Source organism: Saccopteryx bilineata, chromosome 1 (assembly GCF_036850765.1).
Source record: "Saccopteryx bilineata isolate mSacBil1 chromosome 1, mSacBil1_pri_phased_curated, whole genome shotgun sequence".
NCBI classification, from domain to species: Eukaryota; Metazoa; Chordata; class Mammalia; order Chiroptera; family Emballonuridae; genus Saccopteryx; species Saccopteryx bilineata.
Window position 1 is genome coordinate 225,665,949 of NC_089490.1, and position 13,292 is coordinate 225,679,240.

General features: G+C 40.9%; 1 protein-coding gene across 2 annotated transcripts in view; it reads left to right on the plus strand.

Annotated features, from left to right (window-relative positions):
* The window catches only part of CNST (consortin, connexin sorting protein), a 77,973-nt gene extending 66,240 nt beyond the window's left edge, over window positions 1–11,733 (plus strand). For both annotated transcript variants that reach the window (XM_066236912.1, XM_066236919.1), the window contains exons 10-11: window positions 5,540–5,675; window positions 8,792–11,733. In XM_066236912.1, the coding sequence (XP_066093009.1) occupies window positions 5,540–5,675; window positions 8,792–8,997 (342 nt within the window). In that variant the 3' untranslated portion in view covers window positions 8,998–11,733. The remainder of the gene's footprint in view (window positions 1–5,539; window positions 5,676–8,791) is intronic.
* The last annotated feature ends 1,559 nt before the right edge of the window (window positions 11,734–13,292 follow it).

Consider the following 13,292-nt stretch of genomic DNA (forward strand, 5'->3'; position numbering starts at 1 on the left):
TCTAACTCCCCCCCTTCCCTTTCCCCTTCCCTTTTGGTTACCACGAGACTCTTTCCTGTGTCGATGTGTTTTTTGTTTGATGTGTCATTTGTTGTTTTCTGTGTATATGCCACATGCAGTGAATCATATGATTCTTCTCCTTTTCACCACAAATGAAATATTGCCATTTGTAACAACATGGATAAGGTCTTGAGAGTATGTATCATGCTGAGCAAAATAAGTCAGACAGAAAAAGCAAAATATTAGTAGTCGTACTAAAATAAGATCTTTTTCACGTAGGGAAAAATGGGAGGAGGTTTAATCTTGAGAGTATATTCATACTCTGCCAGTAACTGGTGCTGCAAGTTTATGCCTGTTCTTGCAGCTCCTTCGCGGTTAAAGGGGGCTGATAATACCTGGATGAAAGTCGTAAAGATTAAATGTGATGTATTATGTAAATGTCTTTCCGTTCACTAAATTATAGGTCTTATTATAGAACCCACATCTAAAGGAGCAGGCAGAGAACATCACTTGTTCCCCTATGAAGAAGACCAGTGATAAATTTGAGATGTGCTGCTACAGTGAAATTACTAGCGCTTAAGCTGTTTTTAATAAGCTAATGTGACTTGTGAAAATTAATTCTCAAGTTAGTTGGAAACCAAACATGTGTTCATGTTCAAAATGTAACAGCCTTGAGGTCCTGGATTGAGTAAAGCCTACGTCATTAAAAGAATATTATTTGGTATCTAGTTTCTTTAATTTTGTGAAGAGGCATTTCTAAGACCAAGACTTCTGAATGGTTTTTTTTGTCACAATTAGATTTACTGTGCACATAGAATTGCAAAATAATTTTGTTTTTATAGCCAGTTCATTCATAAAATGTTATTTCAGATGATCATTGATGTTTGAGGGAAGTGCAAGAGAACTACTTGTTTGCAAATACAAAGGACTAGGCCAGTTGGATGTTTTGTTGTTGTTGAATTATGCACGTATTCGTTGAGTAAGTACCACCAAGTAACAATTACATTAATTACAGCTTAAACATCTTTTTTGTTCATAATGGAAGGGCTTTGTATATTTTGTTTGGGTAGCAAAGAAATTTGGCAATTCAAGTGGAAAGCCAAATTTAGATTTTAAAGCTTTATATGTATATATATATATATATTTTTTTTGAAATTTACAAACTCTTAACCTTTTAATATCAACTTTATGGTAAAAGGGGGACATAAGAATGTTTTTTAGAGTAGTTTGGAGGAGACATGTTTCTATGTGCCCTAAATCAACTTCCTACCCTACCTACAAACATGGGGCACTTTTTTGATTGAGACCCCAAACTAATACTGTGACCTTGTTTTGGCTTACTTCCCTTCTACCATAGAATTAAGGAAAACTCTAGAAGTCATTTTTTAAACTCTTCATGTTTCACAGCCTTGGTGTGTGAAGTAGGAATTTTTATCCTTAGGGCAGGTTCTAAGGGCTCCGCCCAAAACTCTTGCCAGAACAGAAAGGCCTACACCCACCTGTCTTCTAAGAGTTTCTCGCTTGGCTTGCTTCTTCTGTGCCTAAACGAGGGCACACCATCCCCGTTCTCCATGTATATACTGAAGGACCAGAGGACAGTTAGAAAGGAAACAGAAACCTGGAGAAGATCCTTCAGCAAGCCTGAAAGGCAAAGATGGAAAAGAGCACACTGTACTTCAGACACTGGGGTGGGCCCTGGTGAAACAACAGGTTTTTGGTGGGAGAGAAAAAGGAAAAGAAAATGTAGGGTGTGGTTAGATTTTTTCGCCAAGAATGAAGCATTGATGAGGAAGAGTGTCAAAATGTTGGCCCAACTGTAACTTCTCGTATTCTACTTTTCCCTCTTTTAAAGATTTTTTTTTAATTTTTTATTTTATTTATTCATTTTAGAGAGGAGAGAGAGAGAGGAGAGACAGAGAGAGAGAAGGGGGGGGAGGAGCTGGAAGCATCAACTCCCATATGTGCCTTGACCAGGCAAGCTCAGGGTTTCGAACCAGCGACCTCAGCATTTCTAGGTCGATGCTTTATCCACTGCGCCACCACAGGTCAGGCTTTCCCTCTTTTAAAAAGTTGCCAAAGTTCATTCCCACTCATAGTAAATAAACTGGGGCCACTTTGGAAGCTTGTATCCCTTAGCTCAGTGGTCGGCAAACCATGGTTCGCGAGCCCATATGCGGCTCTTTGGCTCCTTGAGTGGGGGCACAAAGGCCAGCTTAGGAGTGCCCTAATTAAGTTAATAACAATGTAACTACCTATATACTTTAAGTTTAAAAAATTTGGCTCTCAAAAGAAATTTCAGGCCTGACCAGGCGGTGGCACAGTGGATAGAACATCAAATTGGGATGCAGAGGACCCAGGTTCGATACTCCGAGGTCGCCAGTTTGAGCGTGGGCTCATCTGGCTTGAGCAAAAAGCTCGCCAGCTTGGACCCAAGGTCGCTGGCTTGAGCAAGGGGTTACTCGGTCTGCTGAAGGCCCGCGATCAGGGCACATATGAGAAAGCAATCAATGAACAACTAAGGTGTCGCAACGAAAAACTGATGATTGATGCTTCTCATCTCTCTCTGTTCCCGTCTGTCCCTATCTATCCCTCTTTCTGATTCTCTCTCTGTCCCTGTAAAAAAAAAAAAAAAAAAAAAAAAAAAATTTCAGTCGTTGTACTGTTGATATTTGGCTCTGTTGACTAATGAGTTTGCCGACCACTGCCTTAGCTGCACGACATTTAGAGCAAAGCACCCCAGATCAAGCCAAGCAGGAGCTATGGTAGGGCCTACCAGCTGCTAGGCCTAGGACCAGCTTGTCGATATTGCAAGCACATTCTGTGTCTTTCTAGATGATTTCCAAAGTTTTTCTCAGTCTTTCAACATTCATGTATTCATATTTGCAATGTCTTTTGATTTATGACTTGGGTCTGTGTCTTGAATATGTAGATTCAAAGTCCATATCACAAAGATAATACAGTTAGCAGTAATGCCACTCTGGGGCTCATCCTCAGATTGTTTATTCTAAGGAGTTAAAGCAACTTGAAGATGCCTGTGTAATGTGAATTCACTATTGATATATGTATGACTCTATGAGGAAAAAGTCTATGAAAACCTCATTATTTTACATTTGCTAAAAGTAAAAATATCTATAGTAGTAATGTATTCATTAAATTAATTTTGGTTTTCTATCTTTTGCTCTTAAGGAAGCTGTTAGGGCTTTCTTCCCTCTCAGTTTCAGCAGGGTGCTTGTCTAATCATTTTTCTTTGTTATAGGAAGGGATTCTTTAACGTCCTTGCTTTCTAAAGCAAGATTTGAAAGGTTGTTCCTTTGCATATTTGTACTTACCATCTTTAATGTCACTAAAGTACTTTAGTTTTCTCAGAAGAAGGACATCATCTAAAACACATATTTCCTATAAAAAGAATAAATGGCTAACATTGATTTGGTGTATTTTTGTTTTTGTTTTTGTTTTGAGATAGTGTTTTCTATAAACCCATGTTCAGGAAAGCCTGGTAGAAGACTATATTGAGTTACTTGGCTCTAAAAGCCTTGAGTTATAAAAAGACCTAATAGAACCTGTAATATTTATGCATAGCACATTATCAGAGGTGGCGGCCTGGAACTGGAAATCATATTATTTTATGCCATTGATCAGCTAAATGACATACAGGCAGTGCTTACCTTACAGTGATCTGATTCCAGCAGGTCACTGACACCTACAGTGTTAGCCCCACAGTGCCCATCTATGTCATCACCAGCAACTTGTTCAAGCCAGCCACTTGCAAGGTAACCTCTGAATCAACCTGCTGCACAAGAGGACCTTTGCTAAGACTTCCCACTTCCCAGCTCCACCAGCAGACCCTCGTCCCATTCTCCCTATGCGTTGGAGTCTTTTCACTCCTAAATGGCAAGGGTTTTTATTTTTGTCTTTGTTCCTATGTAAGGGCTGGGATGGAGGCAGGAGAAAGGTATCCCAAGTGAAAACCAGAAGGAAACATAGAAAGGGGCAGAGGTGGGGAACTGAAGAGATATTAGACAGCAAACTTTTTCTATGAAGAACCAAATAGTAAATAGTTTAGACTTTTGGGTCTGTTGCAACTACTCAGTTCTGCCATTAGAGCCCAAAAGCAGCTATACACAATATGTAGATGAATGGGTTTGGCTGTGTTCCATTTAAATCTTACTGAATTTAATATAGGCACGGGCTTTGGCCTACTAACCAGTTTGCCAGCCTGTGCGTATTCGAAGTGGGGTGTCTATAGTAAACTGGCTTGAGAGATTCTAGAAGAGAAGTCCTTAACATATTTTGAGAAGTCGAGTATTCTTTAATAAATGTGTTGTTTCTCAGAGGAACTGAGAGAACACTCATTTTGATGTTAAAAGTTGTTATGAAAAATTTGAGCCCTGGCCAGTTGGCTCAGCGGTTGAATGTTGGCCCAGCGTGTGAAAATCCCGGGTTTGATTCCTGGTCAGGGCACACAGGATAAGTGCCCATATGCTTCTCCACCCCTCCCCCTCTCTCTTTCTTCTCCTCCTGCAGCCAAGGCTCCATAGGAGCAAAGTTGGCCTGAGCACTGAGGACGGCTCCATGGCCTCCACCTCAGGCGCTAGAATGGCTCTAGCCACAACGGAGCAATGCCCCAGATGGGCAGAGCATCACCCCCTGGTGGGCATGCCGGGTGGATCCCAGTTGGGCACATGCTGGAGTCTGTCTGACTGCCTCCCTGTTTCTAACTTTGAAAAAATACAAAATAGAAAAAAAAAAGATTTGAAGTGTCACATGTTTACTTCTTTAAAATTGCTGATGAGGCCTTGGCCAGTTGGCTCAGTGGTAGAGCATCAGCCTGGCATGTGGAAGTCCGGGGTTTGATTCTAGGTCAGGGCACACAGGAGAAGCGACTATCGCTCCTCCATCTCTTCCCCCCTTTCTGCAGCTGTGGCTTGAATGGTTCTAGCATGTTCACCTCATGCTCCATGACCTCACCTCAGGTGCTAAAATAGCTCAGTTGCTGAGCAAGTCCCAGATGGCAGAGCATCACCCCATAGAGGGTTTGCCAGGTGAATCCCAGTAGGGACATATATGAGAGTCTTGTCTCTCCCACTTAATAAAAAATAAAGTTTTTAAAAATCGCTAACAAACGAAAAAAAAGTGTTGCTAGATTATCATCCTCAGTTATATAGTAACTAAGCAAAACCGAGTGCTAGTAATTAAGCAAAGAGGGGTTGTGAGTGATCATTTTGCAGGTTACTGAACAGGGAAATGGAGCTACAGAGCAAGGCAGGCAAAGGAGGCCTGACTGCCAGTCCAGTGCGCTGGGTCACTCTGCCTGGCCCTGGAATCGATTCAGGGCTTCAGAAGAGCAGGTGCAGGTGTGTTTGGCAGTCGTCTGCATAGTTAAGTTTTGATGGTCAATTGTGATTTTTAATAGGAATTAAACCTATAATAGAAATTCATACTCCTATGGAATCAAATTAGCCTTGTTAGGGTTACATGTAAAATACCATTGATTATTTACCATCATAATTTAACAAATGGTTCTTCTAATCTCTGACAGGTTGTTCCTGCTGAAGGATTGGTCTCTATATTAAAGAAGAGGAATGATACTGTAGGAAATCATCCTGCGCAGATGCAACAGAAACCATCCAAACGAAGAGTGAGATTCCAAGAAATAGATGATAACTTGGATCAAGGTTAGTGGACTGCTCAGCATGGTGTCTGACACAGGGTCGACTCTCAATGTTGGCTACAGAATGAATTGATGTACGATAAAAGCTGATGGGATTTTAAAAGAAATCTGGGCCATAGTTTTCTCTTCTATAAAGAAGCCAAGAATTGACCTATCATCAGTTCTTAAATAATTTCTAAGCATTTTGTTTGCTCAGATAAGTGTCCAAATTCAGTTCATGGCCTTCCTATCCCCTACACAGTCCTCAATATTCAGAACTCACTTCAGATTTTTTGTTTGGGGTTTTGTTTTTTGTTTGTTTTGTTTTTTAGTGAGTCTGCTACTTTTGTCTTGTCAGCAGCAGTTAATAGTCCTATTTTTTATGTGTGGAAAAATTTTATGGATTACAAGTATAGTCTCCTCAGTCATTTCTTGACTCTATAGAAGAAAGCATCTCTTAAGAGCAGCAATTTAACACTGTTGCTGTTAGACTTTTCCCTCCTAGGCCTCTGCTTACAGTGGTTGCTAGGTTTACCTGAGGTCTACTAGGTAAGTAAGAGTGAGTAGAAATATCACCAGGATGTGTGGGTGTGCTTCTTGTGTTTATAAAATAACAGTGTGAGCATGTAGCTGTGCTTTCTGAGTATGACATGAAGTGAGAGAGGCTTCTAAATGTTGACAGCTATTAAGCTGGTAGAAGCCTTGGAGACAATCTGTCCCCGGCCCTGATTTTACCTTTGCGCCTTGCACGTAGTGCTGCCATTCTTCTTCAGATAAAATGTCCCATTCTTTGCGCTAAAGGGCTCAGCATCGTTGCTCACCGGGAGGATGGAGCCCTAGGTTTACAACTGACTGTCCTATCTCCCTGAGTTACCCTCTCATCACAAACCCAGTCACTTAACTTGTGCTCAGTGGCCACATGTCCCTCGCAGCTTCCGTGTTGGACAGTGCAGCTCTAACATTATTTCAATGCATATAGATGAAACAAAATAGATTTTTTTTTTTTTTTGCATTTTTTTCTGAAGCTGGAAACGGGGAGAGACAGTCAGACAGACTCCCACATGCGCCCGACCGGGATCCACCCGGCACGCCCACCAGGGGCAACGCTCTGCCCACCAGGGGATGATGCTCTGCCCCTCCGGGGCATCACTCTGCCACTCTAGCGCCTGGGGCAGAGGCCAAGGAGCCATCCCCAGTGCCCGGGCCATCTTTGCTCCAATGGAGCCTTGGCTGCGGGAGGGGAAGAGAGAGACAGAGAGGAAGGAGGGGGTGGGGGTGGAGAAGCAAATGGGCGCTTCTCCTATGTGCCCTGGCCGGGAATCGAACCCGGGTCCCCCGCACGCCAGGCCGACACTCTACCGCTGAGCCAACTGGCCAGGGCCAAAATAGATATTTTAAAATAAACTTCATTTAAATTTTGTATATAAATATATGATTATGGAGAAACAGAAGGAAAGACACATAGGAGATGAACACAGAGAAGGTGGTGGTAGGGCTTCATGCCAAAGAGGAAAAGGTGGGGAAACACTGAACTGATGACAAAACATACACACTCACACACACATGTGCAACGTGTCGGATGCGATCATATTTAATCATTTGTATACAGTTCATTTGCATATATGCATATAAACTGTTAAGATTTATTAAACCATAAATTTGTAAATCATAGAACAATGTGGTAACATAATCCTACTTAGGTGAAAATTCTGAAACCATTTGTGTTTGTTCAAGAACAATACATACCACAGTTAACGGTGTCTGCCTGTGGAGGGAGAAGGGGAGTGTCTCCTCTCGACTTAGACTTTGGTGTTTGATCTTTCACAGGAATAATATAATCACATATCACTGTAACATATGCTAATGATGAGGAACTCAGATAGTAATGAAGTAAGAAAGTAAGTTCTTCAGTCTTCTCTTGTGGGTTCCCCCAAGTGTTGATTGAAGTTTCTTATTATCCTTTTGAGACACATTCTATATATACATGTGCATATGTGGATATACACACTGAGACACATGTGTCTTTTTTTAAGAGTTTCGAGAGAGAGAGAAAGAGTGGTGGGCTTCTTTAGCAGCTTTTTAATTTTAGCAGGAAGCATCAATTTGTAGTAGTTGCTTCTCATATGTGCCTTGACAGGATAAACCCGAGGTTTCGAACCAGTGACCTCAGCATTCCAGGTCACTGGCTCAACTTGAGCCTCCTAGTCAAGGCACATATGAGAAACAATCAATGAACAACTAAAGTTACATTACTACAAGTTGATACTTCTCTCCCTTCCTGTCTCTCTATGTCTCTCTCATCTCTTAAAAAAAATGAAATTGAGTTTAATTTTGATGAGAGAGTGATCCCACCCAAAGTAATTTTGTATTGTTTAATATCAAGTTGATTTTGCTTTAAGGTGTGCACTCCATGATGTGCACTCCAAAGACATTTTAATAGCTTATAATTTGTATTCTAAAAGAATGCTATGAGCACATCAAAAGAAGTACTGCCTTGTTTTTCCTTCTTTTTTTTATGGAAATGATTATATTCAGCTCATTGTATAAATGAGCTGGTTTTATTGTTTTTTGTTTGTTTGTTTGTTTGTTTGTTTGTTTTTTACAGAGACAGAGAGAGAGTCAGAGAGAGGTATAGATAGGGACAGACAGGAAGGGAGAGAGATGAGAAGCATCAATCATCAGTTTTTTGTTGCGACACCTTAGTTGTTCATTGATTGCTTTCTCATATGTGCCTGGACCAGGGGGCTACAGCAGACCGAGTGACCTTTTGCTCAAGCCAGGGACCTTGGGTCCACACTGGTAAGCTTTGTTTAAACCAGATGAGCCTGCGCTCAAGCTGGCGACCTCAGGGTCTCAAACCTGGGTCCTCCACATCCCAGTCCAACATCTATCCACTGTGCCACCGCCTGGTCAGGCAAATGAGCTGGTTTTAAGTTGAGCATTGACAAGCTCCATGAGCATATATCTTTATGGTAACTAATAAGTGCATCTTGTAGAGTCAGAAGGTGCATCAGCTTTCTGTCGGTGACACCTGTCGTAGAGGACTAATATTAGAAACGTCTAGTTATCTTAGTGAGAAGATGGTGGGAGCCTGCATTTCCCTGTTGTATCAGTTTAACCTTACTCTGTTCTCATTCACAGATGAAGTTGGAAGCGGTTCCTGTATTTTACTGATCTTGTTGTGCATAGTGACGGTTTTCCTGAGTGTTGGAGGAACTGCATTATACTGCACTTTTGGTGACATGGAGTCACCTGTCTGTATGGACTTTGTAGACAACGTGGACTTCTATTACACTAAGTTCCTGCAAGGAATGGCAGAACTGAAACACTGGATCTACCTCTCCTAGCAGCATCCTGGAGACGTGGGCATGCTGGCCATGAGAATCAAAGTGAAACTTTCTAAACAGCTTTTATTTTAGGAGTGAAGTGATGTGTGTCCCCTCCCTGCAGTGAGGAACTGTGGACATCAGAAATGGCAACTTTAAATGGCAGTGCAGAGACTTTTAGAATCAAACAGTGGTGGATCTGAGCACTGTGGATGGAAGAATGGTCTTTGGAGAGCGTGTCTGTCCCTTCCTCACTGAGTGGAATTAAACAGGGCAGTGTTGGAGCCATGCCATTTTTAGCTTTCTTGTCAAGCTAACGGTTAAAGGACACTTGGTTTACATTTGTTCGTCCAAAGACATTGCTTCCAGCCGTACGCAATAAGTTTGTGTACAATCAAAAGGAGTTACCTATGGTTTTGATGTCCTTTTTCTAGTTAACCTTGGAAGCTGTGTAATTTTAGGCTTTGTGCATTATTTTCAGATTCTGTTCTCCATTTGTGAAATGGTTGTGTGTGTGTGGGCGTGTGTGCATGCATGTATGTTTCAGACAATTACTCATAAGTAAATACCCAACACAAAATAACAAAAATTATTCTTTTATCTTAGTATAGATTTGTGCAGGCGCAAATCTTTAAAGAAGGTTTAACTATGGCACAGATGAGTTATAGAAATCTTGGCCCTGAAATGAGAAACTGTGACAATTATCTGCAACCATTAACTTGATTAGCCAGAAATTAATAACAAGCCTACAGGTAAAATTATAGTGCTTCCTCTGAGTCTTGGGTAACCAGTTGCATCGTGGATTTGATGCTTCCTGAAGTAGGATGAACACTGGACTCAATTCAGCAAACACTTACTGAGCACCTATTACATTCTAAGAATCTAAATTAAAATACAAAGGTAAATAAGATGTTAGTTTCTCCTCTAGATTTTTTAATTCTGGCCTATATTAAAAAAAATACTTTGGCAAATGAAATAAATCACTTAACATAATTTAGCATTAACAGATCATGCATTCAGATGTTTGAATGTACACTCATATCATGGGCTTGATTTAGACCTATTATGGGGTCCTGAAGTGAAAATTCAATCATGTCTTAAGCAAATGTCTATTCTTTTTGTTTAAATCTGTCAGTTAGGTTGCATTTCCTTTTCTAAGGTTTAACCTTTAGGAAGCCTTGCTTTGGCTTTTTATATCATAGGCAACATTTTAAAAGAAAACACCTGAATTACAGTTATTTAGCAAGTGATCATTATTTCGTGGGGGTTTTTTCTGTCAGGATCATCTGAAAGAAAAGGGAAGAAATTACTTTCTAGTTGTTACTGGCTGGTACAGGACCTCCTTTGTGTCTCTGCTTATTTATTTAGATCATATGAATTATAAAGGGCTTTTTATACACGTTTAAAGTGTGTTGTTGAGCACGCATTCTGTTATCCCAATGTAGATATTTAATTATTGTGTACTTAGTACTTTGATTTTCTGTAAATTCAGTTCCTCCTGTTTTTAGGCTGTTTACTTTTAAATTGATGTTTTATTTTCACTTACAATACTGTCTGACTTGTCTCATGTCACCATAAACTGTAATATTTTCAAGGAGTATAGATCAAAGATATTTATTTAGAAGTATACAAGATATTGAAATTTAGATTCCTTATATGTAAGGCTGATTTTATTAGAGGATTATTTTGATGTTCTATTATAAATTTTAAGAATTTGTATTCAAATCGTATGTAAACTATGTCAATGTAGTTGGTACTAGCTTATGTGGTTCTATAAAAGACAGCCACAAAGTCTGCTGTGAGGGGCATCTCCCTCAGGATAACCCTCTTCTGTTTTACCCTCTTGATTTTTAGTTATGGGAATTTGGTGAATTTTATTTTTGCCAGTTTTATATCAAGATAAATCAAAACTTCCCTCCTGTTCTCCCCTTCCAGGTTACCATTGAAGTCCTAAGTAAACTGTAGTGTCGTATTGGCCTAGATGCCACCAGGGCCATTACTTCTGAAACCAAAGGTTTCCTGGAACCTTGACATTGAGCCAAAAGGATTGAGATAATCCCTTGGTCCTCAGGGGCCCAGTTGAGTCTCGGAAGAACCACGTGTGTCCTCACCACTTCCCAGGGAGGGTGGGATGAGTTCAGGAGCATACTGATGTCTTGATTTAAAATAGGCATGAAAATCTCAACTAGAAAAATTAGGACAACATTTAGAAATGTCATAGTTATTTATTGCATGAATTGGAGTTATTCCAACTGGTGATGAAAGAATTGTTATCTCAAACATAAAAAATTCATCCAACTTTACTATAATGTAATTATTTCAGCCCTGTGAGAGTTTCAACAACTGTTTGTAACTAATCTTCCTTAAGAACTGTATTTGAGGGTAACAGGTCAAGTTTGTAATTTAAAATCTACACCAACAAAGTGTCTCAGAGAGTTTATTTGAATCCTGAGGTGATGAGAAAAACTGCTTTAAAGTGAAAGTAAAATATTTTCACAAATTGGCCTGCCCCCCCCCAGTAGATAGCAAAATATTTTGGGAAGTCAAATAGGCCCCTACGTAAAGGTTCCTTCGCTTCTAAAACACTAGTGTAGTAACTACAGTTGGCTCTGAAGATTCATTCTTTTACATTTAAAAATCACAGTCCTCTGGGGTGTTTACTCTACTAAGCTGTGAATTTGTGGATTGTGCTGAGAGGGTCTGAAATATGAACATGGGCCTTAGTTGCACAAGACAGACGTGAATTGGGTCTTGCTGGAGTGGTGGGAGGATGTGGGTGGGTGTAGCAGGGTGGGAAGTGAGAAATAAAGAGAGAAGGTGGGACAGAATGAAGAAATCCCTTTAGCTGTTAACCTGTTTCACTAAAGCTGACTTTGTGGCATTTACTCCTGGTCCAGAGAGAGACTGAATCTTTGTCTTCCCACTCACATGACCTATCTAATTGTGTTAGTTTCTATTGGCTCGATTAATAGTAACCCACCCTTGTATACTTCTTTCTTCAGTGTCATAGCGTTTTCACATTTATTTGTTTGATACTTGGATCAGTAAACACACATTCCCTGGAGTCCAGGTCTTGCAACTCCCAAATTCAATATACTTACCCTTCTGTCACATTGCCTCCATCCTCAAAATGAGTAACTGTGATGTAGGGTTCGTGGTGTAAATTCTAGTGCTGTCTGCTATTTTAACAACTTCAGCCCTGGCTGGTTGGCTCAGTGGTAGAGCTTCAAGTTGGCATGTGGATGTCCCAGGTTCAACTCCCGGTCAGAGCACACAGGAGAAGCAACTGTCTGCTTCTCTACCCCTCCCCTTTCCCCTTCTTCCTCTCTCTCTTCCTATCCTGCAGCCGTAGCTCAGTTGGAGCACATTAGCCCCAAGCACTGAGGATGGATCCATTGCCTCACTTCAGGTGATAAAATAGCTCAGTTGCTGAGCAATGGAGCAACAGCCCCAGATGGACAGAGCATCGCCCCGTAGGGGGCTTGCTGGGTGGATCCTAGTTGGGGCACATGCAGGAGTCTGTCTCTCTGCCTCCCTGCTTCTCACTTAAGAAAAATGAAAAAATAACCTGACCAGGTGGTGGCGCAGTGGATAGAGCGTCAAACTGGGATGCCAAGGACCCAGGTTCGAGATCCCGAGGTCACCAGCTTGAATGTGGGCTCATCTGGTTTGAGCAAAAGCTCACCAGCTTGGACCCAAGGTCGCTGGCTCAAGCAAGGGGTTACTCGGTCTGCTGAAGGCCCGTGGTCAAGGCACATATGAGAAAGCAATCAATGAACAACTAAGGTATCTCAATGAGCAATAAAAAACTAATGATTGATGCTTCTCATCTAAAAAAAAAAAAAAAGAAAAATGAAAAAATAAAGCAACTTTAAAGATAATTATTATTGAGCCTCCTGTACTAATCCTGTAAAATCTATAGTGAATTGAAATTTTCCTTAAGAAATTCTAGTATAATTTATTCCTGAGTTTAGGCCCCTAAGGGAAAGAGTATGGTAACCGATGGGCATCTCTTCTCCCTGATTCTAAGAGTTACTCCTGCATTCAGCTTTTTGTCTGTTGCCCTGAGAACAGAGCAGAAACAGTATCTGTTTCTTCTTGCTATCCGTACTTTGACAAACATTTGCCTGCCATGTGCCTAGCCCTGAGTTGGGGTCTGGGGCTTCAGCAACTGGAAATGATACCAGTTTGAAAGAGCATCTGGTAAGGAGAATGAACTTGTGAAGGGGGAACAAAAGTGAAGAAATCAAGGGTCAGGAGGGTGTGGGGGTGGAAGTTTGAGCTCATTCTTTCCTCCCAGGTGCCAGGTGCCATGA